This window comes from Megascapheus bottae, chromosome 16, assembly GCF_031878675.1.
Source record: "Megascapheus bottae isolate mThoBot1 chromosome 16, mThoBot2.hap1, whole genome shotgun sequence".
NCBI classification, from domain to species: domain Eukaryota; kingdom Metazoa; phylum Chordata; class Mammalia; order Rodentia; family Geomyidae; genus Megascapheus; species Megascapheus bottae.
Window position 1 is genome coordinate 40,506,908 of NC_143524.1, and position 27,034 is coordinate 40,533,941.

Sequence of the window (27,034 nt, forward strand, 5' to 3'; positions counted from 1 at the left end):
TATGCAGCTTCAAGTTTCTAAAGATAGGAGTTGTGGGAGTTTAAGCTACAGGAGTAGTCAGGTTTCCCTACAAAAGATCTCACACATGGAGGGGTGGCCAGGAAGCTGTAAAGTAATACACATGGCCCCACAGGCAGCAGATACTTTGGGATCCATTCATTCCCTTATTCATTCTTGAATGAGGGTTCTATGCAGCACTGCATCGGACTGGGAATAAAATGGGAAAAAAGAACTGTGATCCTCACTGAAGCATACAATGAGGGAGACAGATAACAGAATTAAACTAAATCTCAGGGCAAGCGGAGGAAATTTGAAAAAAAAAAACTTAGCAAGATGATGGTATTGAAGACAGTGCTCAATTGTTCGTAGGGTGTGATTTTTGAGGTGCAATTTGAGAAATGGTCCAAAACTACGGGAAGCGGAACCCAGTGGCCAGAAAGGATTAACCATAAGGAAGTCTGAGTCATGAACTTTGAGAACTCAGGATTTAGAAAGTGCAGCCCTTAAGAGAGCTCATTCTGACAATACCCCTTTTTTCCATTCAACAAATACTCATCTACAACATGAGTTGTAGGGGAGTCTGTGGTCCCCTTAATGAGTTCTCCAGCCCCATTCCAGAGCCACTGTTACGAAGCAGTTAAGAAAATTTATCCAAAAATTAAAAGCAAAAAAGTGAACATTTTTGATTGTAGTGCTAGACATTGACTCAACAGGCTGTAGCTTAATTTTTTTAGACTTCAGCTGTTGCATGATCAGATTTACAGCTATGCAGCCTTTTACTTATAGGAACCTGACAGCACTGCAAATAATTCTCAGCTAGCATTATGTATTGTTAGTAATATCAAAGTTACCTATTGATATCTAAGGCCAGTTTTGAATTTGCCTGTTGTAATTTTTTAGATTCCTTTTTTTGCATTGATACTTAAACCTACACATTTGGACAAGCAGAATGTGTTGACTAAAGTCTGCTTCCCATTTATAGCTACTTCAGTGAGGAAAAGCTGATAGAATCTGGAGTATGGAAGACACATTCTTTGTTTCTATTCCTACAAGCACTCAGCTGCCCTTGAATATGGCTAGCTTTTCCACCAATGGAGAATGGCAGAAGGGACCCAGAAACTGCTCTCCAGTGCTGCATATCAAACCCTGGGTGGCCTTTCAGAAGCTAAGAGCTCTACCACTGAGCTACAACCATGGTCCATGCACTAGCGTTTAGGAGAACTGGTCCTTTTAATGTAAACCTTCCAATGTATCTTCTTTGCTGGACAGAAAATGTAGAAGAGCCAACTGGCCAAACCCACTCTTTCTGTCCTCCTTTATCAAGGCACCAAATGCGAGAATAAGTAATCATGTGGCCTCCAGAGAAAACTGGCTGCCAGACAACCTCCATGACTACAGGACCCCAACAATAGCATGAAAGGTAAGAAATGCTGTCTGAAGTCTTTCCATTCTAACCTACCAAGTCCTGACTCAATATTTTGAGCTACAAAGTTCTGGTATGGTTCGTTACATAGCTTCAAATAACCAGGATAAAATCTTTTAAGATGTTCCTTGTACCTTTTTGTTCTGTACCTTTTTTTCAGTTTCAATCCCAATATCACATGTCCTCAAAGAAATTGAAGCCTTCTCTTTTACAACAGGCTACAGGAAAGTGCTCACACGAGTATTGTACTTCCATTTCTACTAAGAGTAGTGAGCTCCAGACATGACATGTTTTATAGTCTAAGAACCCAAGTCTTTCACTATGAAGCTTTATTACTTTTATTTCTTGAAGAAACATCAGGCTCTCCAAATCAGAAACCTTTCCACCAGGACTCATCTTCACTATGGTCATTACTGTAGGACTTAATGACCAGATGTGAGTTGGTAACTCTCACACTTTCCAGCAGCTTCTGGGTTTCCTGGTCATATGAGTCTTTGGATAACCTGAGAAAACAAGGAAACATGCTTTTTGAACTTCAATTTCCCCACAGAGAGCCACTTCTCTGTGAAAGGTTCTCACTTCTCTGTGAAAGGTTCTCTCTATATAGACACTAAAATCTATCTGTTGATGTAGAAAATAAATGTAAAAAGTGGAAAGAGAAAAGAGAACCAGGGGTTGCACAGTGAAGATACTGCAAAGGAGAACGGAACACAAGTGAGAGGAATGGATTAAAATTAAGAATCCTTCATAAGCCATTTGCTCTGTAAACAAAGATGAAATCAGCTAACTCATTCATTCACTATCATATTAAGTAGTACTATGTGTTTAGTCTACACTGACTCAGTGATCCTCACAATAATACTATAAACAGAGATTAGGGAATTGCCTCAACAGTAAGAAGACCAGATTTCACATTCAGTTTGGCTCCAGAATGTTCAACTCATAGCCTCTGTGCTAAATTATGTCATTCAGTGTTCTAGGATACCAATAGTGGTCTACAATCAGATTCTGTGGTCTGTAATGAATGAGAGTACCCAAATCCATCATTACACAAAGCTGCGAAAGACTTACCCTAGAACTTGTAGTTTACATTCTGGAGACCTCAAGACTTCACATAATCTCCTAATTCCATTACTCCCTAAATTATTCTGTGACAGGTTCATTTTTATTAGTCTTTGGTTGCTGAGAAGAGAGGAGGATAGAGCTTCACAACAGACAGAGGTCAAACCACACTGTTCCAACCTATAGAGAAGACAGAAAAGACAAAAATTACTGTATCTCATAACAGCCAGCATACAAGGGATCTATGAATACGGAATGATTTCAGAAACAAAAAAAAGGTGGATATGGTGGCAAATACCTCTAAGTCTAGCTAATCAGGAGGTAAAGATAAGGAAGATCTCAGTTCTAGACCAGTCCAGGCAAAAAGTTAACACCCCATATAACATCCCACCTAAACCAATATAAGCTAGGTGGATCATGCCAGATGTCCTACCTATGTGGAAATTGCAAATAAGAGGATAGGGTTTCATGCTTTTTCCAAGACTGGTCTGGACCTATCTACAAAACCTAAAAATATAATCAAGGGCTAGGAATGCAGCTTAGTGGAGAGTGCTTGCCTAGCTTGCATAAAGCCCTGGGTCTGATGCCTCAGTAACACATAAATAGAAAAAGCCAGAAGTGACACTGTGGCTCAAGTGTAGAGCACTAGTTTTGAACCCAAAGAGGCTTAGAGACAGTGTTCAGGCCCTCAGTTCAAGCTTAGGACTGGCCCAAAAAAGTCAAAGCAAAAAAGGGCTGAGAGCATGGCTCAGGTGGTAGAGCACCTACTTTTAACAAATTCCTGGGTCTGAATTCAAACCACAGTACCATATGCAAAAAGAAAAGTTGAAGGGCATATTCAAGAAATACAATGTTTATAATATTTAATAGCTATTTCTAGGTAGACATATCCTTCCTGAATCAGAAATTAAAAGTTAATAGTTATAGTCCATGGAGTAATTATACAAGCATAGTATCAAATACTATGAAACTGAATTGAACTAAGGATCACTGAAAATATAGCAACATAGGCCAGGTAGTGGAGGCTCACACCTGTAATCCTAGCTTCTCAGGAGGCTGAGATCTAAGCCCAGGCAGGAAAAGTCCTTGATTCTTATATCTACTAAGCCAGCAGAAAGACAGAAATGGACCTGTGCTCAAATGGTAGAATGCTAACCTTGAGCAACAAAGCTCAGGGTCAATGCTAAGGCCCTAAATTCAAGCCCCAGGCCTGCAACACATGCACACATGCAACATAGATTTTACAACTTGATTTTAGAACTTGATACTGTATTCTGTATGTCTAGCACAGTGCAATTATGGAAATTCACAACTTTGCACATTTTATAATGATACTGATTCTATGGCATATTCCAAGCACATTAAATCAGTTGCCTACACTTTGGAAGCCATAGTTTAATGCAGGAAATACGTTAAACTCACTCTCTTGCACATGATGTCCCCAGAAACTTGAATTAAATCCTTACCTTATACATACTTAGCCATGGAAGATTTGAACAAATAAGCTTTAAAAGGTGCTGTTGCCCGTATGGGATTTGCATTAATGTGGAGGAGAGACAGTCACATTAATTAGGTAAAAAAAAATACATAAATAGCACACAGACTACCCTAGGGCAAAAACATCCATAGACAAGAGTTTAAGAATCCATCAAGATGCCAGTGGTTCATGCCTTTAATCCTAGCCACGGAAGAGGCTGAACCGTTTAAAACTAGTTTGTAAAAAGCACAGGCAAAAAATTTCGAGACTTCATCTCCAACTAACCATCAAAAAGCTAGACTTGGAGGCATAGCTGAAGTGGTAGAGCAACAGTTATGTGCAAGAAAAGCTGAGAGCAGGAAACCTTGAGTTCAAACTCTGGTACTAGCACTAACATACACACACGCGCGCACATGCACAGAGAGAGAAGGGGGAGGGGGAAAGGAGGAGGGTAAGAGGGTGAGGGGGAGAGGGGGAGAAAGATATTTTAGGATTAATACAATTGTCCAGTTAATAGAACAAATTTAAAGGGCAAACAGAACATCCACAAAGTGACAGAATATGGAAGACCCAACGACACATGTATGTTCCTTGAACAGATGTATGTTACATCTGTTCAAGGAACAAAGAAGAATAAGAGCAATATGAAACATGGCTTCCAAACTAACCAGGCCACACGTTGATCCATTTGAAATGTAGATTCCCATTTTTTTAGTGGAACTTACCTTTAGCCCATTTGTCATTCTCTCTCCATATATTAAAAGAACTTCTACAACTAGCCACCAAATAGCTATCATTTTCATAATAGAAAACTGTGACCTCACCCAAGACTTTCAAGGTTACAGTCTGGATGTCTCAAAGCATCACACAGGATTTGCATTCCTTCATTCTGCAAGTTGTTGTTCCCAAGATCTAGGCTTCGCAGGCTCCGGTTGTTCAAAATACTAACAGCCAAATCCAAACAACACGCCTTAGTGAGGACACAGCCCATCAATCTACAAGAAATACAAAAGAGAAATGAACCTTTCAGTTCTTAGGCTTTGTTTATTCCTCAAGTGCCTAGGCATTTGAAACTTTCTTTTGTATCTAAAATCAGGATGGAGACTGGGAGTTTGGCCTAGTGGTAGAGTGCTTGTCTGGCATGAATGAAGACCTGGGTTTGATTCCTCAGTACCACATACATAGAAAAAGCTGGAAATGGTGCTATGGATCAAGTGATAGAACCCTAGCCAAGGACAGTGATCAGACCCTGAGTTTAAGCTCCAGGACTGGCAAAAAATAAAATAAAAAATCAGGATGGGTCTAATTCTCAGTAGAAACAGATGGAATTTCTTAATGACAAGAAACCAGTTGGGTAGTAACTGTTCTCACACAGGTTATGAACCAAACGTTTAATACCAAGCTTTTAAAAGCATTGCTTGGACCAATACTTAAAAATATAGAACATAAGCTTTCAAAGGTACCATCACATGTATCATCTACATTTTTATTTTTATTTTTGAAACAAGAATTCTAGGATTCTATCTTACTGCTATTGCCAAAGAAAGAAGCAAGCTACATATAAAAAGATCTCTCAATGGATCATGGTGACCTAGCTGGGCAGTCATGGGTCATGCCTGTAATCCTAGCTACTAGGGAGGATGAGACCTTAGGAATATGGCTCAAAACCAGCCTGGGTAGCAAACTTCAGGAGACTCTTAACTCCCACAACTCTCAGAAAAAGCTGCAAGTGTAGCTGTGGCTTAAGTGGTAAATTGCTACCTTTGAGCAAAAGAAGCCCAGGGACAGTACCCAGGACCCAAGTTCAAGCCTCGGGATTGAGTACATGTATACATACACACACAGACACTCCAACAGTGCCCACGATCTGAGTTCAATCCTCAGGACTGAGTGTGTGTATCCAGAGAGAGACGGGGAGATGGAGACAGAGGGGGAGACAAGAGGGAGGAAGGGAGGGAGGAAGGGAGGGGGGAAGGGAGGGAGGAAGGGAGGGAGGGAGGAAGGGAGGGAGGGAGGAAGGGAGGGGGAGGGGGAGGAAGGGAGGGAGGGGGGAGGAGGAGGGGGAGGGAGAGGGGGAGGGAGAGGGAGGGCTGACACACACACTCAGACAGTGCCCAGGATCTGAGTTCAAGCCTCAGGACTGGGTATATATACAGAGACACCGACAGATACACACCGACCGACAGAGACAGACAGACAGACAGACAGACACACACACACACACACACACACACACACACACACACACACACACACACACACAAAATCTCAGCCAAGTTCTGTGTGGCATTTAAGAGTACTCATAATCTAGCCTCAGGTTTTCAAACTTAATTTTCCTAACCTTGTATGTGCATTTTCCTCAAAATGTACCACATTTTGCCACTCCTTTTTCTTATGCCTATGGTAGCCCACATAACAAAATGTTCTTCATCTTTCAAGCCTAAGTGACAAGACTGTCACACCCCACTCCTGGTTCTATGATACACTGTTCTATCTTTATATCACCATATGAACTACATTATAAGTAGACTTGCATTTTCTTGTAATCAGCACTTCGTGTTACTTGCAGATTACCTTAATGGCCATTAATCCCTTACACCCCTAGCTTTTGTTGTAAATATTGAGAGAATACAGCTTGCTTTCTCTGATGGATACTCAGATCTCAGGAAATCTTTAGTTGAAACCACCAAAAGTAAAGTCACAGATACCTACTCCAAGTCCTGGAGATGACAGTGTGGCTGTCGGATGAGCTCCCAAAGAAGTCTCACTCCCTCATCCTCAAGCTTGTTTGAACCCAGATCCAAATGTGTCAGGCTCTTGTTCTGAAGAAGAGAGGTTGCTATACATCCACTGCCAAGGGGAGTTAAGCAGCAATTCCTCAATCTACAAGAAGGACAATGTGAGGAGTCATTCCTCTGGAACCTTTTGAAAAAGGATTCACTTTATGATCCCTTTCCTACTTTCCAATATTCCATTTCAGATCAGATACTCTCATTGTCAGTCTGATTAAGTCTATATCAACGTGGATTTCAAACTAGATTCTATTGTTTGGACTGTAATTCAATTGGACTGTAATTCAAATGCTAAACTCTTTACATTGCTTTTATAGAAATAGCTACATGGAAGGAAGGAATGGGCAAATGGAATCTAAGTATGAGAAATAAGTGTTCCTTACTATTTAAAAATATATATGTAAATATATACATATAAATGAGCTTTATTTACATAGTTATACAGAATGACATTATGCTATTTGTGATTTTTAATATAATTGATACATGGAGGAAGTAAGTATAACCCTTATGACAAATTAATTTGGAATTGAAGCCAGGCTCATGCCTATAATCCTAGCTACTCAGGAGGCTCAGATCTAAAGATCGCAGTTCAAAGTCAGCCTAAGCAGGGAAGTCCCTGCCTATTTCCAATGAAACAACGTATGTTAAAAATTAAACAAGACTGTACAACATACATTGTTGACAAAACTGAAAGGAATTGTCACCAAGGGCATGGGTAATCAGTTATCGATTACAACTTGATTCTCCAATACAAACTTCTGCACTTCTGCACTCTAGTGTTGCTTTTCTAATTTACAGTTCACTTATAGGATTAAAACACTACTGGTCATGAGTCAGAAGTAAATTCATAACGCTTAATTTAAGGAAAAAATTAACGATTATGAAGGTGACAGTGGATTTTTTTTTGCCAGTCCTGGCCTTGAGCACTGTCCTTGTGCTTTGTCAAAGCCTGCACTCTACCACTTGAGTGACAGTACCATTTCTGGCTTTTTTCCTATGTATGTGGTATGAAGGAATTGAACCCAAGTCTTCGTGCATGCTAAGCAAGCACTCTACCACTAGACCAAACTCCCAGCCCGACAAATGGATCTTTTTAAAGTCATTTCTGGTTTAGCTAAAAACTCTTCAGTCGTCAGGAGGCAGAATTTGTACAAAAATTTTTAACTTCTATAGTCTGAAAGTGGCTCTAAAGTTGGAAAACTTATTGATAAACTAGAAGGAAATGTAACCATATGATTTTTTAAAATGACTGGTTTTCATTTAGAAATTATCTGAAGAAAAATCAATCAAGGATCACATACAATGGAAGGGTAGATTTCTTTCTATTCATATACATATATTCAGTCGTTCCAAGTAAAGACAACAGATGGGTAGTAAGCAAAAACGACAGATGGGTAGTAGACTTCAGTCCTAAGTTATTTGATTTCTTTTGAGACATTACACAAAACATTGAATTCTCCAAGTCTCACTTGCTTGACCTATACATGGCAGGATCTAAAACAAGTTGATACGCTCAGATACTATGGTACAGAGCAAATAAATTTAGGACTGGATCTAGAGCAAAGCAATATTGCCATGATTATCATAACAGTAACAGGAGAAATCAAGGAGTGAAATTTGTTTCAAATATGTGTCCATTTTTATTATTGCATTTTTATTAGTCTCCATTTTATTGTTTAGCGTAACCATAACAGAATAAGATAATAAATTTTTTCAAAAGAAATTATAGACTAAAAGGTGAGAAGGGGCTATGTCTGGTGAGGGTTTTCTTTCTGCATCACCACACAGTAAGCAGAACAACACTGGAATACAAGAGAGCAAGAGAAAGGGGCCAAACTATCCTTTTGTCAGGACCCACACCTGTGATAACTCACTCTGAAGCAATGGCGTTACTTGCTGCTGTTCTGACCTTATCACCATTTTCATGTCAATATTGGGTTTGAACTCAGGACATGGTCACGCTCTCTCAACACTTGTTGCCAAGGCTAATATTCTTTTTTTTGTCTGTCATGGGACTTGAGCTCAGGGGCAATGCCCAGTCCCCGAGTTATTTAGCTCAAGGCTACCACCTTACCCCTGAGCCACAGCACCATTTCCAGCTTGTTGGTATGGACCCTGCTGCTCAAACTGGCTCTGAACTGTGCTCAGATCCCAGCCTCCTGAGCTGCTATTACTGGTATGAGCCACAAGTACTAGCTCTATTCACCTCTTAAAGGTCACAATACTGCTGCATTAAGTTTCCAACACATGAACTTTGAGATACATCTGGACCATCACATCATTTTAACTATGTTTCCAAATAATATATATTGGCAAGAGGCAAACTAGTAGACACTTACACAAGGCTCCGGAGCATACACTGTGGTTTTATGAGAGCAACACATATAAGTGATATTCCATTGTCTCCCAACACATTATCTGCCAAGCATAAATGTGTCAGCCTCTCATTGCTGATGAGAGCCATAGAAATATGTTCGCAACTAGCTTCCGTGAGGCCACAGTTTTGTAGGCTGAAGGAGAAACAAATGTGAAAGGAGCCATTAATTCATACATCTCTTCGCAAGAAAATAGCTGGTCCTTGTACTATAAAACCAACCTCAAGAGATTGACAAATTGTGAATTCCATTGTACCTGTGTATGGAGATGACAGAAGAAAAAAGCCCAGAGAGTAATGACTAAGATCATGCAAAAGAATAAGTGCGTAGAAGTCCAGGAGTAAAAACAAAGAGGGGCCGTGAGCGTGGCCTAGTGGTAGAGTGCTTGCCTAGCATCCACAAAGCTCTGGGTTCAGTTCCTCAATACCACATACACAGAAAAACCTGGAGGTGGGGCTGTGGCTCAAGTGGTAGAATGTGAGCCTTGAGAAAGCCCAAGGACAATGCCCAGGCTCTTAAGTTCAAGCCCCAGGACTGGGGAGAAAAATGGAGGATTGGGGTAGGGATCAATGGTACAGCATGTGTATGCACAAAGTCCTGAGTTCAGTCCTCAATATGTGTGGGTGGTGGGGGTGGGAGTGGAGGGATAGCCTAGGTAAGAAAACTAGAGGAATAATGGAGGGCACATATAGAACTTATCCACTATTGATAAATTTGCTACTTATTGCTACCCATCCATTCTTCCTACTGAAATCCCAGTTAAGTTATAAAGAAACTGACTCACGACAACTTCTGTATGCAACACTGTGGATTTCCTAAGGCTTCCCACAACAACTTCGCTCCATCATCCAATAGATTATTGGCTGATAGATCCAGAAAGATGAGGCTATAGCTTCTGGTGAGAATGTTGGCTAGACTAGTACAACAAACTGAAGTTAGGTTGCAGGATTCCAATCTATGAAATACAGAGAAAAAAAATTGTACATTCAAAAATTACATCCTTCACTCACCTTGAGAACATTGTCTTTTTCACCTTACATTAATACCGTGGGTTCCCATCCCCACCCCTCAGCCTGGGAGGAGTTTCCTCCAGTGACCACTCAAGATGGACAGGAGGCTGACGACTGCCCCATTGCCCACTGACTTGCGGAGCACAGATAGAGCAGAAATCCGGAGAAAGGCTACATCTCCCAGGAACTCTTCACAAGCCAACCTGTGTCTCTGTCCTTCAAAATACACGGTCAGAAATCAAACATTGAAAATAAAATGAAAGGAAGTGGAAAATGAGCAAGCATGGAGTCATTACATTAATTTAGAGCCAACGTGTACATATACATAGCTGGGGTAATACTTGCTATCTGGAAGAGGCAGGTGGCAGCCACCATTCCTGGGAACTGAGTCACTTAGGAATAGGTTCTCCTCATGAAAATAGTGGTTTATAGAGGTAAGAACAGGAAAAGTGTCCCACTAGGTCCAGAATTCAGTGTCTGTGGCTAGAGCTGGGAGCTTAGCCTATCGTAGAGTACCTACCTAGCAAGCAGAAAGCCGTAGGTCCGATTCCTTGGTACCATATACTCAGAAAAAGCCAAAAGTGCCTTAAGTGGCAGAGCACTAGCCTTGAGCAAAAAAATGTCCAAAGTCAGTGCCCATGCCCTGAGTTCAAGCCCCAGGACTGGCACAAAAAAACAAAAACCCACAGCCTAAAGCTAAAACCTTCTACTTGGCATAAGCAAAGGTTTCTTGGGCTCAACTGTGTTCCTGAAGAACTTGTTCATTAAATTCCCTGACTGTTCATTAAATTCCCTGACTTTTGTGACAGTATTTTGAGAAAGGGCCTTAAACAGAATGATGGGTGGATCCAAAATCCAATGGTACTGGGATCCTAAGAGGAAGAGGGCTGGGACTCAGTGGTAGATTACCCAGCATGACACAAGGCCATGATTTGATCCAACATTACACACACAAGAGACACAAAGTTTAAGAGAAGACCAAGTATGAGAAAAGATCATGTGAGAATATAACAAGGAGAGGCAAAGAAAAGACCTCACCAGAAATCAACCGTGCTTGTACCTTGCTCCTAAACTTCCAGCCTCTGGATTCATGGGAAGTAAGTGGGATCTTGGTTAGTTGATTTATAGTCTAGGCCGACCTCAAATTCACAATGTAGCTCCAGATGGCTTTAAGCACTTGATCCCTCTACTTCCAAGTTCACCACCATGGAGAAAAAAGGTTTTAAATAGCTCGTCTACATTATTTTGTATCATTGAACATCGTAACTTTTGATTAGTGTGTTCATTAGTAGCTCACTCCTGTAATCCTAGCATTTCAGGAGGCTAAGATCTGAGGATCACTGTTCAAAGCCAACCTGGGCAGTAAAGAATGTGAGATGGCTCTTATCTCCAATTAATTTCTAGAAAACAGGAAGTGGGGCTGAGGCTCCACGGGTAGAGCGATAGCCTTGAGCTGAAGAGCCCAGGGACAGCACCCAGGCCCAAAGTTCAAGCTCTATGACCGGCAAAAAAAAAAAAAAAGTGTGACACCTCATTTAAATAAGACAGTGGCAACCTGTGGAAGGTAGATAAGTTAGGAGGTAAAGGATAGCTGTTCAAGGGTATCCCCAGGTTAAGAATGTGCGGTTCCACCTGAAAAATAACCAGAGCAAAAGGGGCTGGAAGTGTAACTTAAGTGGTAGAATTGCCCATCTAAGAAGCCCTGAGTTCAATACCATTACTGCCAAAAAGTAAACATTAAAACAAAAAAAAAATCAGCAGCCACAAGAAAGGCAATCTTGTCACTGTGTTTGAATAGAGTCCTTCTAGACAGAAAAATGTCCCAGTATTACAGGACATGGGGATAAAATACTAAAGTTGAAAAACAGACTTTTAAGGAACATAGACTGTTTTAAGAAATAATTATATGAATAACAAAACTAGGAAAGAAAACATTTGCTGAGACTTGATTTATAGGAACAGAACAGCATAATGTGAGATAGCAAGAGAAAAGGAACAGTTTTAAGAATGTAACAAAATTAAAAACCATAACTAAACTCTGCAACTGAATAAGCAAGTAAGTGAGAATAAACTTCAGAAACTCCCTCCAAAAAAACTGAGATGAAAATGACCAGAATGACATGGGGAGAAAAGGGTGGTAGCAATGACTATGAGATGTGCTTGAAAGGCACAGCAAAAAAGAAACAACTTTAGCCAGGCATGATGGCTCACGCCTGTAATCCTAGCTATTCAGGAGGCTGAGATCTGAGGATCAAGGTTCAAAGCCAGCCCGGGCACAAAAGAACCTGAGATTCTTATCTCTAACCTCTAGAAAAATGGGAAGTGGGGCTTGGCTCAAGGGTAGGGAGAAGAGCTTAGGGACAGTGCCCAGGCTGAGTTCAAGCCCCATGACCAACAACAACAACATAAAAGAAACAACTTCAATCATTCTTAATCAAATGCAAAGAAATCCTTTCTGACCACAGAAAAATGCGTGCTGGCCAATCTAAAGTATTTATGAAAAACCAATGAAAATATCCTAACACCATCAGTGACAAAACAGGCAGGCAATGGAGGAGGTTAAGGGGTTGGAGAGTCTTCAAAGAACTTTTATCATTCTGAAGTATGGTATAAGACTATTATGATCAAGTAGAGATTGAAAACCCAGGTTAGTTTTACATCTGTGAAGTCAACTGCCATTCACAGATAGCTCAACAGAGCCCATAGAACATACACTGTGGCCACACCATGTCTCACCCCACCTTGCTAGCAAAGAGGCCATCACTATGTATAGTGCCTCAACCTTGTTCAACTCTAGAATGAGTTTTTTGGGTTTTTTTTCCCAGTACTGGGGCTTGAAATCAAGGTCTGGACACTCTCCTTAGACACTTTGCTCAAGGCTAGCACTCTACCACTTGAGCCACAGCTCTGCTTACAGCTTTTTCTGTGTATGTGGTTCCAGGGAATCGAACCCAGGGCTTTGTGCATGCTAGGCGAGCACGCTACCACTAGGCCGTGCTCCCAGCCCTGATTTTTTTTTTTTACATTTCATACAAAGACAGTTTAGAGTTTTCCTAGACATTTTATGTCTTGTTTACATTAAAATAAATATCAAGGTACCATATCAAATCACAAGTCAATCAAAGGGAAGCTAAGAAAGGATTACTTATCAGTATAGACTGATAGAAGACAGCAAAGTATCAGGACAGCTTCACTTGCAGCTTCAAATTTAGGTTTTCCTGGAGATCAGTTTATAATTTTTTTTTCTTTCTCCTCTCTCTTTACTATTTCTAAGGCTTGAACTCATGAGCCTTGGCTTGCTTGCTCACAGCTCTCTACACCTTGAGCTACACCTCCACACTGGCATCTTGCTGAAGATAAAGTCTTTCTTAATTTCTTACTTTTCTACCTGGGCTAGCTTCAACTTCAATTCTTCAGGTTTCAGACTTCTGAGTAGTTAGGTAGATATGAGTCACTCATGCCTAACTTTGTTTCTGCAGTACTACTAAGCCTCAGCACTGAGGACTTCGGGATTCCTACTTGCTAAAAAACACTCTACTGGAGTCATGCACCAGTCCTTTTGCTTTTCAGATAGGATCTTTGAGTTTTTGCCTGCTATCTTGATCTTCCTCCATCTACCTCTCAAGAAGTTGGTATTGTAGGCATGCATCCAACGATAGGGAGAACCACCACTTCTTGATAGTAATACTATACATAAAGCCTATGACTGGAAATCTCTAAATCCCTTAAAAGTAAACAAATTGCTGGATGCCAGTGGCTCATGCCTGTAATCCTTGCTAATATGGATGCTGAAATACAGAGAATCTTGGTTTGAAGCCAGCCTAGGCAGGAAAGTCAGTAAGACAAATCTCAAATTAACCACCAAATAGCCAGAAGGAGAGTACTAGCCTTGGGGGATGGGGGGGAGTTCAAGAACAGTGCCAAGCCATGAGTTCATGTCCTAGGACTAGCACTAAAAAACACTTTATTAACTCTATAGACTGCTATCTGTAGCTTGAGACTGATGTTACTGGGTCTAGGCCATCAAGTAAACCGAGACAGTTGAGGGAGAAACAAACTAAAATGACTTCATAGCTCATAAAACAATTGTCCACTAACTCCCAAGACATGCTATAAGTGAATTCATCTTATAAAAACCAGTTAAAGACTTTTTAGAAGGGGTCACAACTCATCTACTTTATTTTCAAAACACGACTAGTTTCAGACTTGACTTATTTCTTCAGTACCTGGACTGTAAATTGCTTCCCACAAATAAATCTTACTTACCTTGGACTTTCATACATCAAGATTCCATTTTGGCTTCCTGAACTGAGTATGAGGCTGACAAAATCTAAGAAAAACTTCCTATGATAATTTTTTTACACTAGTAAAGATGTTCCTTGAATGCTGTCTCACAACCTAGAGACCAGGTATGTCAATCCTCACATTCTAAGAGCAAAGTCAGATGGAAGGCCACCACTGAGGACAGCATGTGACAGCAAGTGAGGAATGTGACAATTGACAGTTACCACACTCTTCTTTCTCAGCCCTTTTGGCTTGTCACAGAATTGCTAATCTATGTTGAGTGCAATTCTTATTTATGATTATCTTTAATTTTCATTATGTAAGCAGTTGCAAAAAGGAGTTTCAACACAGCAGGTCAGGCCGAGTACAACACCTACATTATCATCATTATTATATTCTTAGTACAATGGTGTCCCCTATGTAGGGAATTCCTTACCAAAAACAAAAAAAGGTAAAATGAGTCAGGCCCAGTTCTGATTCCCATTATTAATGCATTCTGTTCAATGAGCTTAAAATGCAATGAATGTATTCCTACACCAATTTTTTTCAAGTATTAAATGCTTGTAGATTTTCTCCATATTTTCAAGATGCAGACAAAATCATTGGAGAACTCTTCAGTGGGGACGAGGTAGACTAATAAGTCCTTTTGAAGAAGTTAACCCTGACTCTGTTGATCTCTCCAACACTGTTTGGTGAAAATGAATATGTTAGCTCTAAAAAGTCCAGGCTACAAGGATATCATCCTGTATGTCGAAATCTGAACTGTAATTTTTTTGTACTTAGAAATACATGACTTACCTCAGACTCTGTAGTTGACACTGTGTATTTTTCAAGGCTTCACATAAGAACAATACTCCATTATCTCCAACATTTGCAGCTTTCAGTTCAAGATGGATCAGGGTCTTGCTTTGATACAAAAAGCTAAAGATACCCGTAGAGTCCTCAGGCAGAGACACAAATCGCAACCTTCAGGAGAAAAATTCACAGAGGGTTACAAACCTGTCTCCATCCCTGGCTGTGTCATCCTGATTTTTTTTTCCCGAATCTAATATTTGGATATTCTATGCTTATTCTCCCATCTTACTCTGCGTTTCTCATTCAGAACATACATTTGAGTTTTAGGATATTGCTTCAAAATGCAATAGAGTTACAACTTTTCTCATTTTTATCTTGACACTTAGTTTTTTGCAGGTTTCTCTTTTTTTGGCCTTACAGGAAAGAGGAGAGAACATGAGGAAAGGTAGAGAGCAGGCTCTGAACTCATCGTCTCAGGATTGGCTACCAATAATGATTAAGGTCCATTTCAAATACTGCAACATGGAATCACAGTATTTAAATTCTTTCCTATTCCACAGTGAGTTGATAAATGGTATCAGCGGTTAACACCTTGAGTATATATTATCTTTTCTTTGTCCAAGCAAAATATTAAATCTTCCGATATCCCTACGTTTTCTCTTCTAATCTCATCAAGATTTGATGCATGGGCCAGAAGTGTGGCCTAGTGGTAGAGTACTTGCCTAGCATGCACGAAGCCCAGGGATTGATTCCTTAGTACTGCATATCCAGAAAAAAACTCAGAAGTGGGACTGTGGCTCAAGTGGTTGAGTGCTAGCTTTCAAAGAGGAAGGGAGGGAGGGGGGAGAGGAGAAGAGAGGGGGAGAGAGGAAGAGAGAGGAAGAGAGAGGGGGAAAGAGGGGGAGAGAGGGGGAGAGAGGGGGAGAGAGGGGGAGAGAGGGGGAGAGAGGGGGAGAGAGGGGGAGAGAGGGGGAGAGAGGGGGAGAGAGGGGGAGAGAGGGGGAGAGAGGGGGAGAGAGGGGGAGAGAGGGGGAGGGGAGGGGGAGAGAGGGGGAGGGGAGGGAGGGAGAGAGAGTGAGGGAGGGAGGGAGAGAGAGTGAGGGAGGGAGGGAGAGAGAGGGGGGAGGGAGGGAGAGAGAGGGGGGAGGGAGGGAGAGAGAGGGGGGAGGGAGGGAGAGAGAGGGGGGGAGAGAGAGGGGGAGAGAGAGAGGGGGAGAGAGAGAGGGGGAGAGAGAGAGGGGGAGAGAGAGAGGGGGAGAGAGAGAGGGGGAGAGAGAGAGGGGGAGAGAGGGGGAGAGAGGGGGAGAGAGAGAGGGGGAGAGAGAGAGGGGGAGAGAGAGAGGGGGAGAGAGAGAGGGGGAGAGAGAGAGGGGGAGAGAGAGAGGGGGAGAGAGAGAGGGGGAGAGAGAGAGGGCAAAAAAGATCCAATACATCATACTTGTGCTTTTGCTGTGCCCAGCCAGCAGAGAAGATAAATACAAAAAATACAAAAACATATACTGTATCTGCCAGATGCTGATTGCACAGACTTAGGATTTAGTTCATCAAGAAAATCCCTATTGAGCCTAAAAAACCCAGGCCAACTACTTATTACACCAGTGGAGCCCTTCCTAGAACAAGTTAGTGAAATCTCATTCTGAAAAGTTCCCACTGTTCATTTCCTTGGAGTGTTCTGCACAGAGAGTTTAAATATAGCTGTGCTTAGCTAAATATGCTTGTATGTCATTTGCATGTTGCATCCATATGTTATATAACACTAAGATGGCTCTATATAGTCACTAAAACTATCTTTCATAAAACATTAGGGTGCGTTATATGGTTTTATCTGTTTACTTTGTTGTTCTTGGTTTTCTGTCTGTGTATGTGTGTGCTGGTCCTAGGGTTTGAACTTAGGGCTTGAACACTCTTCCTCAGCTTTTGTGCTCAAGACTAGCATTCTACACCCCAGAAGCCACAGCTTCATTTCCAGCTTGGTTTATTGAACATTAGTTTACCGCACTTAAGTCTCAGGGACCACAGGGCACAGTGGCTCACGCCTGTAATCCTACTCAGGAGGCCAAGATGTGGGGATTGTGGTTCAAAGCCAGCTGGGGTACTAAAGTCTGTGAGACTCATCTCCAAATAACACAGTGGCACAGTGGCTCAAGGGGTAGGACAGTTGCCTTGAGCTGAAGAGCTCAGGGACAGCACCCATACCCAGAGTTCAAGTTCCATGACTGACACACATAAAGTCTCACGGACTTTCTTGCCTGATGGCTTAAATCACAATCCTCAGATTGCAACCTCCTATGCAGCCAGGATTATAGGTGTGAGCCATCAGTGCCCAGTTTCTACTGGTGTCTTATAAAAAGGAACAGCAAAGGTTGGGGGGGGGGACTAGAAAAAGTTTTACTAAAATTTTTCATGCCAGACTTACAGTAGTTTTTGTACTTTACATTTTGGGTCTCTTAGCTCTTTGTAAAGCATGTACATTGGAACTTCATGAAGGGTGCTATGGCGCAGCTCCACTTCTCTCAATCCGTCACTCTTACGAAGCACAGAACAGAACTGTTCCCAACTATGAAGAATGGAAGAATAATTCCTTTTCCTAGGGAATTAGAAAAAGGGCAAAGATCAATGAATCACTTTTGGCCCCGGTCAACTCAGAGGATGCAATCATGGTCAAGACAAATGAACTTTGGCAATGAGAAGAGCATCCGTGGGAGCTTGGCTAAGGGGCCAGTCAGCCAGGATGTCTTCTCTGGACCCTCCAGAAGACTGACTTGTCTCTTCTATCCCCTCTTTCAACCATCTACTTCCTTTCTGTCCCTAGAGACTTCAACTTAAAGGAAAAGACTGAGGAGAAAGATGTCTTTCTGAAAAGCTTCATAGTCACTTTTCATTAAAAAAAAAGAAGTGACCATAAGGAGGCAAATTAGGATTGGTGGCTAATCACTTGAAATGTAATGTAGTGTAAATTAAGAACCACTACTTTGAGCCTCCAAGTCTACTATTTAAATGCCTAGTATTGTTTTTAGAAAAAAAAATCAATTTTTGTGGTCTCCAAGTTTGCTCCATCTTTAAAATGGCAATGTTATCTCACTGGATAGGGTTGAGGTTGATAATCATGCTTTTAAGTGGAGACACAAAAAGTACTTTGCACATATTCAAATGTTTGAATTATGGTGCATATGACCACTGTGAAAATTATTAGCAAAGGATAAGTGATCAGTGATCATTAGTGTCTCATGGGCACATTTTATATGCAAGCAGCCTGCAAAAACTAATAAACTTACAAACTTGTGAGTCTGTTTCTTCATCTCAGAAAATAAAGATGGATCTATTCTTTAGGATTACTGTAAAAACATCTACAGAAAATGCTTAGCAGGTGTCTTATGTGTATTAGCAGGTGTCTTATGTGTATTAGCCATCATTTATATTCAACTGTTTAAATGAGATGTATAGGTAGCATATTCCACCACAAACACTTGCTGCTAAGTGCTGGTCTCTCGAGGTTTTAAATTTGGGGTCAGATGGTGACCCCAGTCAAGTTATGTCCTCATGTCTCTCAATTTTGTCATAAGCAAATTGAAATGGGTAATACCTCAAAATGGCTGGCAGGGTATATGTTTAACATGCTTAAAACAGTTAAGGACTTTATACCTGTATAAACATTATACCTATATAAAACACACACGTACAGATAAATGTAAAAGCCATTCTTTCTGAATGCTCTTTCACCTACTGTTTCTTTCTAACCTCTAAACATCTGTGGACATGTATGAAAAGAGCCAAGATATTTTAAAATTTAAAATTGACAAAACAAGGTCCATTATCTGTAAGCTATGGGCAGGTAAACTTGGTCAAACCAAGAGATTTCTGGCCCCTTACTAAAGCCAGGTGTTGATGGCTCATGCATATAATCGTTAACTACTCAGGACCCTGAGATGTGAAGATCAAGGTTTGAAACCAGATTAAGTCCATGGGACTCATCTCCAATTATCCATCCAAAAGCCAAAAGTAGAAGCGAAGCGTGGCTCAAGTTACAGAATGCCTGCTAGCAGGCACAAAGACCTCTATTCAAGCCCCAAGAATACCCAAGAACAAAACCAAGTTATCCTAATTCTGGGATCTTAGCACAGTAACTGTTCCTCTTACAAAAATCACTTCCTTCCCTCCTCCATAGAACAGTTCCAGAAAACTGACCAAACACACTTACCAAATTTCATTTTCCGGCTTTGTGCTGAGAATCTTTTCAAAAACAGTAGTTACCGAGAATTTCAAGGTCCTCACATACTTGGAACGCTTAAGGCAGAATGAAGTCACAGGCAAATGGGTTATTTCACAAATATTAAGGACAATGTCTGGGAAATGTCTCATTACTTGGGTTATGAATTTTTCATCTTGTGTCTCATATAGACAGTGAAACAAGTCCATAAGTTCCAGCTGTGATTGGCAAGAGTCACTGTTGGCTAGTTTTTTTATGCACTCAAGTACGTGTTGTTTTATTGCCAGACTTAGTTTAACGTTAAGAATTTCCTCCAAGTGATTCACTCTATCTTGGTTGAAAAGGCCAAAGAGAAACCATTTCATATGAGTCAAATGGATAGAATCTACATTTTCCATTAACAGCTTCACATTTTGATAAACCTGGACAGGATGGTCACTGAATTCCCAATCTTCTTTTAACAAGTAGAACAGAGCTGCAAGGAACTCTTGAATATGCAGGTGGGTGAACATATAGCAGTTTTCTAACTCACAATCTTTCTGGAGCAGTTTTGTGACCAGAAACGTGGTGATGTCGAGTTTGGTTAGGTCGTGCTTTCTGAAATTGTCTTTGTAAAACACATGCTTCAAGGCCCACACTCCTTCTACAGCCAAGTGGCATAGGTTCCTCAGCTGGATTTCATTAGGGAGAGAGGCAGAGCCTCCCTCTACCTGTGCAAATAAGCCAGAGATGTAGCAGGTAAAGAGAGCGCTGGTGGTCTGGCAACTTGCTGTGAGGGTCTTACCTTTCTCCATTTGCCATTTCAGACATGCACAAACCATCTGGCACACAACAGGGACTTGGCACATTTTAAAGAGCATCTCATTCTTTATGAGTGAGTTGAATGCTCTCGTGGACAATTTCCGGTCTCCAAAATATCGGTGGATGTACTTCATCCTCTCATCCTCGGTCATTCCTGTAATCCTTACGCAACGCTCATTCTTTACCACGGATTTCAGTCTTTGCGAAGCTGGGAGTCTCACTAGCACCAATAAGGTAGATTCAGGAAGCATCACCTTCCTTAGCAAACTACTCATGAGAAAGGACACGGGGTGTTCCTGTGTCCAGTCACGACACAGCGCAAACTCGGGCTCCTCAAAGGCAAAGTTCAAATCTTCAAAACTGTCGACAATAAAAAGGAGACTCCTAGGCTGGGACAAAACGGTTTCAATAGCAACTTCTGTTTGGGGCCAGTCCCTTGATAGCAACTGAGCAAAGGTGCACTCCCTCATCTGACTAATTTCTCTCCCATTGAGATAGAAAATGTAAGTAAATTTCTCCTGATGGAGTTTGCCCTTCGCCCACTCCACCATTGCCTTTCTCATCAATGTTGATTTCCCTACTCCAGTAGGTCCCTGCATCACTATGGTCCGAAGCTGTTTACCAGTTTTGATATCCACATCAAATGTGCGTTCCAGTACTTTGCGCTCATTGGGGGTAATTTCAAGACTGACATCAGCAAGATCTTTCTGCACAGTGTTCTCCAATAACTTGGTAAATTTTTCCTTCACTTGATGTCTGTATCCTGTTCTCTCATCTACCTCCATTAGAATGGTGGGGGGGGGGAGAAACATGTGGTCAAAATGAGTTTGATTCACTTCAAGGCTAAAAATGCTGAACTTATCATTATGCCTATAATACTAGCTTCTAGGCAAACAAATCAGATTTTTTTTCTTTTTTGCCAGTCCTGGGACTTGAACTCAGGGCCTAGGCACTGTCCTTTGGCTCTCTCAGGGCTAGCACTCTACTACTTGAGCCACAGTATCACTTTCAGGTTTTTCTGTTATGTGGTACTGAGGAATGGAACCCAAGGCTTCATGCCTGCTAGGCAACCATTCTACCAGTAGGTGATACAGTCCTAGACATTCTTTACCTCCAATTAACCAGCAAAAAAAAAAAAAAGGGCCAAGAGCATGGCCTAGTAGTAGAGTGTTTGCCTAGCATGCACAAAGACTTGGATTCAATTCCTCTGTGCTACATATATAAGAAAAGCTGAACTGGTGCTGTGGCTCAAGGGGTAGAGCGCTAGCCTTGAGAAAGCCCAAGGACAAAACTCAGGCCCTGAGTTCAAGGCCCAGGACTGGCAAAACAAAAAGGAAGAAACCTACCACCAGAAAGACACAACAACAACAAAAACAGAACTGGAGGCATGGCTTAAGTGGTAGAACACCAGCTGTGAACAAATAAAATTGAGTGAAAATTAAGGTCCTAAGTCCAAGCCCAGAGTACAGTGCACATCACACATACCTAATACTACACATGTATGCATGCATGTGCGAACACACACGATACTGAACTTAATATATAGATTGAAATTGAAGCTAACTTCCACTTTAAAGGAACAAGATTTTCCCTAGAATTAAAACCTGAATTTAAGAAAGCTTTTAATATCACAAGCTACTCAACGGATAAAGGATTAGTATACAGAATATAGAAAGGGTAAAAATTAGCCAAATGGTCCATTTAATAAATGGACAAGTGAATTTTAACAGTTCACTGAAGACGGAAGCATAAGTAGTACTCAATATCCTTAGCCTTAAAGAAATGCAAATCACAATGATGTTCATTACAGCATTATTTACTACAGCTAAGGTATGGAACCAACCCAAATGCCCCTCTGTAGATGATTGGATCAAGAAGATGTGGTACTTAAACAATGGAATTCTATGTTGTTATCAGAAAGAACGACATCACCCCATTCATAAGGAAATGGAAAGACTTGAAAAAAAATCATATTAAGTGAAATAGGCCTGACCCAAAGGTTCCATGGTTTCCCTAATTTGTAACAATTAGTATACATCTAGGACTCTCCTAGCAGAAAATTACAGTAGCTTAAAACTTACGTACTTATGGTCATATAGGATGAGACTAAGTGAAATGAACTCTAGGATATGGAAACAAGAGCTTTATCTTGTGTGATTGTTTTTCTTAATGTACTATGTTATTTCTTCTCTTTGTTGCCCTTTGATTAATCTCATATTGTTTTTGCCCTTTGATTAATCTCATATTGTTTTTGTATCTGACTTTACCTGGTAGATTATATACGCATTTGTTTATTTGAAATAGGGAAGGGAAAGGGGGAAAATAAGATTATTGGGAGTGGGGAGAGGGAGATGGGGACAAATGCATGAGAAGGTATCAATGTGTGAGAAGTAATGCACCTACTACATAATGAATGTAATTGTAACCCCTGTAATACATTATCCCAACAATTTTAAAAATTAGGAAACAGCAAAAAAAAAGAAATGCAAAATCTACACTGAAATCTTATCCTAGTTATCAAAGAACAAGAGATGCTGTGGTGGCTGTGAGGTAAAAAGAAGCCTCACACAGTAATGTAAACAGGAATTTCCACTACTGCTATTTTTGAAGCCCTGAAGCAATATGGCCCCCATTCTTTGGCCAGACCTCCAATTTTAACATTATTAATACTAATAGCATTTCAGGGAACAAGTTTAATATTAGAAGTTAGGAGATTTTTACAATAGTCTCAAGCAAACAACGGACAAAGGCCTCATATCTAAAATATATCAACAGCTCAAAAAATTGAATCACTCCAAAACTAACCTCCAAAGTAACAACCATCCCATTAAAAAATGGGCCAAAGACTTAAAGAGAGTCTTCTCTGAAGAAGAAACAAAAATGGCCTATAGACACATGAAGAAATGCTCGACATCTCTGGTCATAAAAGAAATGCAAATCAAAACAACTGTAAGATTCCACCTCACTCCAGTTAGAATGGCCAGGATCAAGAAAACTAATAACAACAGATGCTGGAGGGGATGTGGCCAGGAGGGATCACTACTACACTGTTGGTGGGAGTGCAAACTCGTTCAACCACTATGGAAAGCAGTATGGCAGTGCCTCAAAAGGATAAACATAGAGCTCCCCTATGACCCAGCAATTCCACTACTTGGCATTTACCCAACCATCCAGAGACAAGGACATACTAAACCCACTAGCACAACAATGTTCATTGCAGCATTTTTCACCATAGCAAAAATATGGAACCAACCTAGATGTCCCTCAGTTGATAAGTGGATCAACAAGTTGTGGTATTTGTACACAATGGAATTCTATGCTGCTGTCAGAAAAAACGACATCGCCCCATTTGTTAGGAAATGGAAAGACTTAGAAAAAATCATATTAAGTGAAGTAAGCCAGACTCAAAGGAACTTAGGCTCAATGGTTTCCCTCATTTGTCATAATCAGTAGAAACCTTGGGCTCTCCTAGCAGAGATTTGCAATATTGCAAAACCTTGATACATAAGGCCATATAGTATGAAGCTAATTGAAAAGACCTCCAGGATATTGAAACAAAAGCCATATAATGAATGATTGTTGTTCTTAATGTACTATGTTATCTCTCATCTCTTTTGCTGTCCCTAGGTTATCTCATATTGTTACAGTATCTCACTTTGTTATCTGATATATTGGATTTATTTGTATTTGGTTATTTGAAATTTGATAGGGAAGGGGGGAAAACTAAGACGGGGGATTAGGGGGAGGGTAATGGGGACCAAGACATGTGAAAGGGTATCAATGTATGTGAAGTAATGCACCTTCTATCTGGCAAATATCATGTAACCCTTTTATTAATTGCAATAAAAAATTAAAAAAACCTGCTTATCATGCCTCAAAAGCACCAGTGATGACCAAAAGCAGTGTACTCACCTGACTCTGGCTCTGGACCGCCTATCTCCATAGGTTCAATCTCCTCTGGTCTTACAGCCCGGGCTGCCCCTGAAACAGATTTGAACACGATCGTGAGATTTATTGAAAATAAAATAACTTGATGTCTAGAAGAAGGGCCCATATTATTCCCAGAACTGCCATCCCTGGACCATCAGTTTAAGAAAATTAGAGCCAGAAGAGCCTCAAGCTCCAGCAAATTAGCTGAGGGAAAAAATGATGTACTATTAATACCATGGCAGTAGTGGATCTCTCCCTATAACTTGAGCACACACGCTACTATGTTAAGTCTCAGTTTCCTTGGCCATCCTGACCTCAAAGGGCTGTGGAGAAGCTCAGAAAAGACGACAGATACACAGTACCACCTCAAAATCTTTGCATATGACTATGGAACTTCAAATATTTCAAACCTGAGGGTGAGATTTTTTTTTTAAAAAATGGACCGCCTTTATCCTTTAGTGATTTTTAGCCCATTAGTAAAATAGTTTGAACATTAGCAACATTCATGTCATTTAGACAAAGTAGGATCATTTCCTATCACTTAATTCCTTAAATCACTGTAAACAGACAGGGATACTTAAGACTGCTTCTTTAGTGTTCAAGGGAGCCCATTAGAAGACCACCATGGAGCTCGTGTCCTGTAGACTAGTTTAGCCCAGATCCCTGGTGTAGAGTCAGCCAATGGGGTCCAGGCATTGCCATCCCTGCTCCCACGTCCGTCCCACAACCACTCACAGTTCATCTCTGCTTTGGCTTTTGCACTCAGATCCCTCAGGTTCATCTTGCCAAAGAGTTTGAACGTCACCTTCCAGGCTTGCTGTCCTGGATAGTATTTGTGCATCAAGTTAGCCACTTCCTCCCGTCTGGCCTTCTTCAGTGTATTCCAGGGTATTGGACAGCACCCAGGTTCCACGTTGTCCTTCAGAAGTAACTTGAATTTATTTAGCTCATTATTGTTTAACTCTTCCAAATACAAGAGCAGCCCAAAGTCAGAAAAGAAGGAAAATGACGAGGAAGAGGAAGGTTGTGCGACTGCCATCCTGTCCCTGGATCAGGATTCAGACTTCCCAGGAAGAAAACACAAGAAGGAAGACCTATGAAAAAGCGTGTTGAAAATCAAATGCCTCTAGACATTGAGAGTAATTTAATAATCAGTTGAAATCTATTATATAAGGCTTGGAACTGATCTAGTGTCTTCTATAATGTATTTTCAACCACATGATATTCCTCTCACATAGCAACCCTACTACATTTCTTCCATACTTCCAAGATTTCGCTCCCAAGAAACACATCCAAGTATTCCACAATAAAATTTGTTTTAATTGGAGCTATATGAGCTCTATGGCCTAGCAACTCTATTCCTCAGAAATCTCAGAAACCCATGTGTTGGTGCATGCATGAGCCACCAAATAGCATCATCGAATTCTTAGGCATTGCAAAAGATCCAAGTCTCCAATAAATTCATACAATGAGATCTTATATAGCAATGAGGATGCATCCATTATCGCTATAGGTCACAAGGATGAACATCAAATCCAAGAAAGATTATGTGCTGTACATTTCCATTTTTTTTAAAGCCTACTGTACTGCTTGTGGGTGGGTATGTTTGAATGGGCTGGGAGTAAGGAATTAATAATCTTGAGTATCAGTTAAGTATTATCTCTGTGGGAAGTGAGGATAGACAATGAGATAAATAGCCAGAGAATTCTTGAATTCTTAGCTGTTGTTTTCCTGAGCTAGTGACAAAATTACAGATTTCAATGAGAGAAAGGGGAGGTGGGAGAGAAAGGGAAGGCGGGAGAGGAGGGAGGGGAGGGGGGAGAGGAAGGGGAGGGGGGGAGTTCACCCAGCATGGTAGTTCACCATTATAATCTCAGCTACTCTGTAGGCAGGGGCAGGAGGATTCTAAATTCCACGGTACCTCAGTCAAAAGTTAGCAATCATTAAAACAGGACAGCAGCAATAATGCAAAACATTTCTCAAATCCCAGAGGGAAGAAATGAGTACCTGCCAACCTTACTTGAATGTGGTGGGTGCACAGTCCTAGGTAGAGAGCATGAGTCTAGGTTGGTTGAGAATGTGGTTTGGACCAGAACTCTGCTGGGAAGTGGAGAGACTGCTATGTATTGGAGCAACGGGGCTGCAAAGTTTCTAAGCTGTTTCATATTCAGTTAAGAAAGCATTTCTGAGCTAGGGAGGAGAAATACCAGGCCCTGCAGGTGACTGAAATAGCCTGGGGTTTTATAAAGGACAAGCAGCTGCTGGCAGCCAAAAGGAGGGATTGCCTCAATTCAACACAGGTGTAAGTTGTAGATTCATACCCACCCCCATCACCACCCAGGAGTTACTGGGGTTTGAACTCTCGGATAGGGACCTGCCCTCTTTTGCTTTATTTTTCAGATAGGGTCTCCAGGTTTTGTTATTGTTTTGGGCTTGGCTGGCCTAGCATCCTGACCTATGACTTTTGGAGTAGCTGAAATTACAGGTATGTTCTACCCTGCTCGGTTCTATCCACACCTCTGTACTAGAATTATAAGTAGTGCTAGTTCCCTGCACAAAGGTTACTTGTGAACTTTGCTTCTAGCACCCCAATCTTAACCCCAGGGGACCACATACCCTCACCCGGGACCATAGCCTCTTCCAGCGTGGTTCTGGAAGGGTCTTGCCCCTCACCCGCGGGGGCCCCATCCTCTTTCTCATTTTCACACAGAATGTGGGCACCAGAGGATTACCACGAAGTCCAGTGGGAAAGAGGGTCCTTCCATACCTGGGACCTTAGTGGGCGTCGGTGGCAAGGGTGAATTCCACAACGGAGAGCCAGAGAATCTGTGGGAAAGAAAAACCTGAGAGGAGAGGCGCCACGGGTTCAAGAGAA

General features: G+C 41.2%; 1 protein-coding gene across 1 annotated transcript; it reads right to left on the reverse strand.

The window, feature by feature from the left end:
* Nucleotides 1-1,793: 1,793 nt before the first annotated feature.
* On the reverse strand, nucleotides 1,794-25,198 carry Nlrp14 (NLR family pyrin domain containing 14). The gene is made up of 11 exons (XM_090349270.1): nucleotides 24,895-25,198; nucleotides 24,142-24,210; nucleotides 19,420-21,004; nucleotides 17,638-17,808; nucleotides 15,225-15,392; nucleotides 9,917-10,087; nucleotides 9,097-9,267; nucleotides 6,675-6,845; nucleotides 4,787-4,957; nucleotides 2,495-2,665; nucleotides 1,794-1,926 (listed from the first exon to the last, which is right to left on the reverse strand). The coding sequence occupies exons 1-11, from the start codon at nucleotides 25,196-25,198 to the stop codon at nucleotides 1,794-1,796; spliced, it is 3,285 nt and encodes a 1,094-aa protein (XP_090205396.1).
* Between the last annotated feature and the right edge of the window lie 1,836 nt (nucleotides 25,199-27,034).

Bases quoted from the DNA above. Each gene is read 5' to 3' on its own strand.
- Nlrp14 (XM_090349270.1), bottom strand. From the start codon at position 25,198: ATGGCAGTCGCACAACCTTCCTCTTCCTCGTCATTTTCCTTCTTTTCT. The intron at 21,005-24,141 runs GTGAGTACACTG...TAATGGAGGTAG, and splicing joins CGGTCCAGAGCCAGAGTCAG to ATGAGAGAACAGGATACAGA. The intron at 4,958-6,674 runs GTAGGTATCTGT...TATTTCTTGTAG, and splicing joins TGTCATCTCCAGGACTTGGA to ATTGATGGGCTGTGTCCTCA.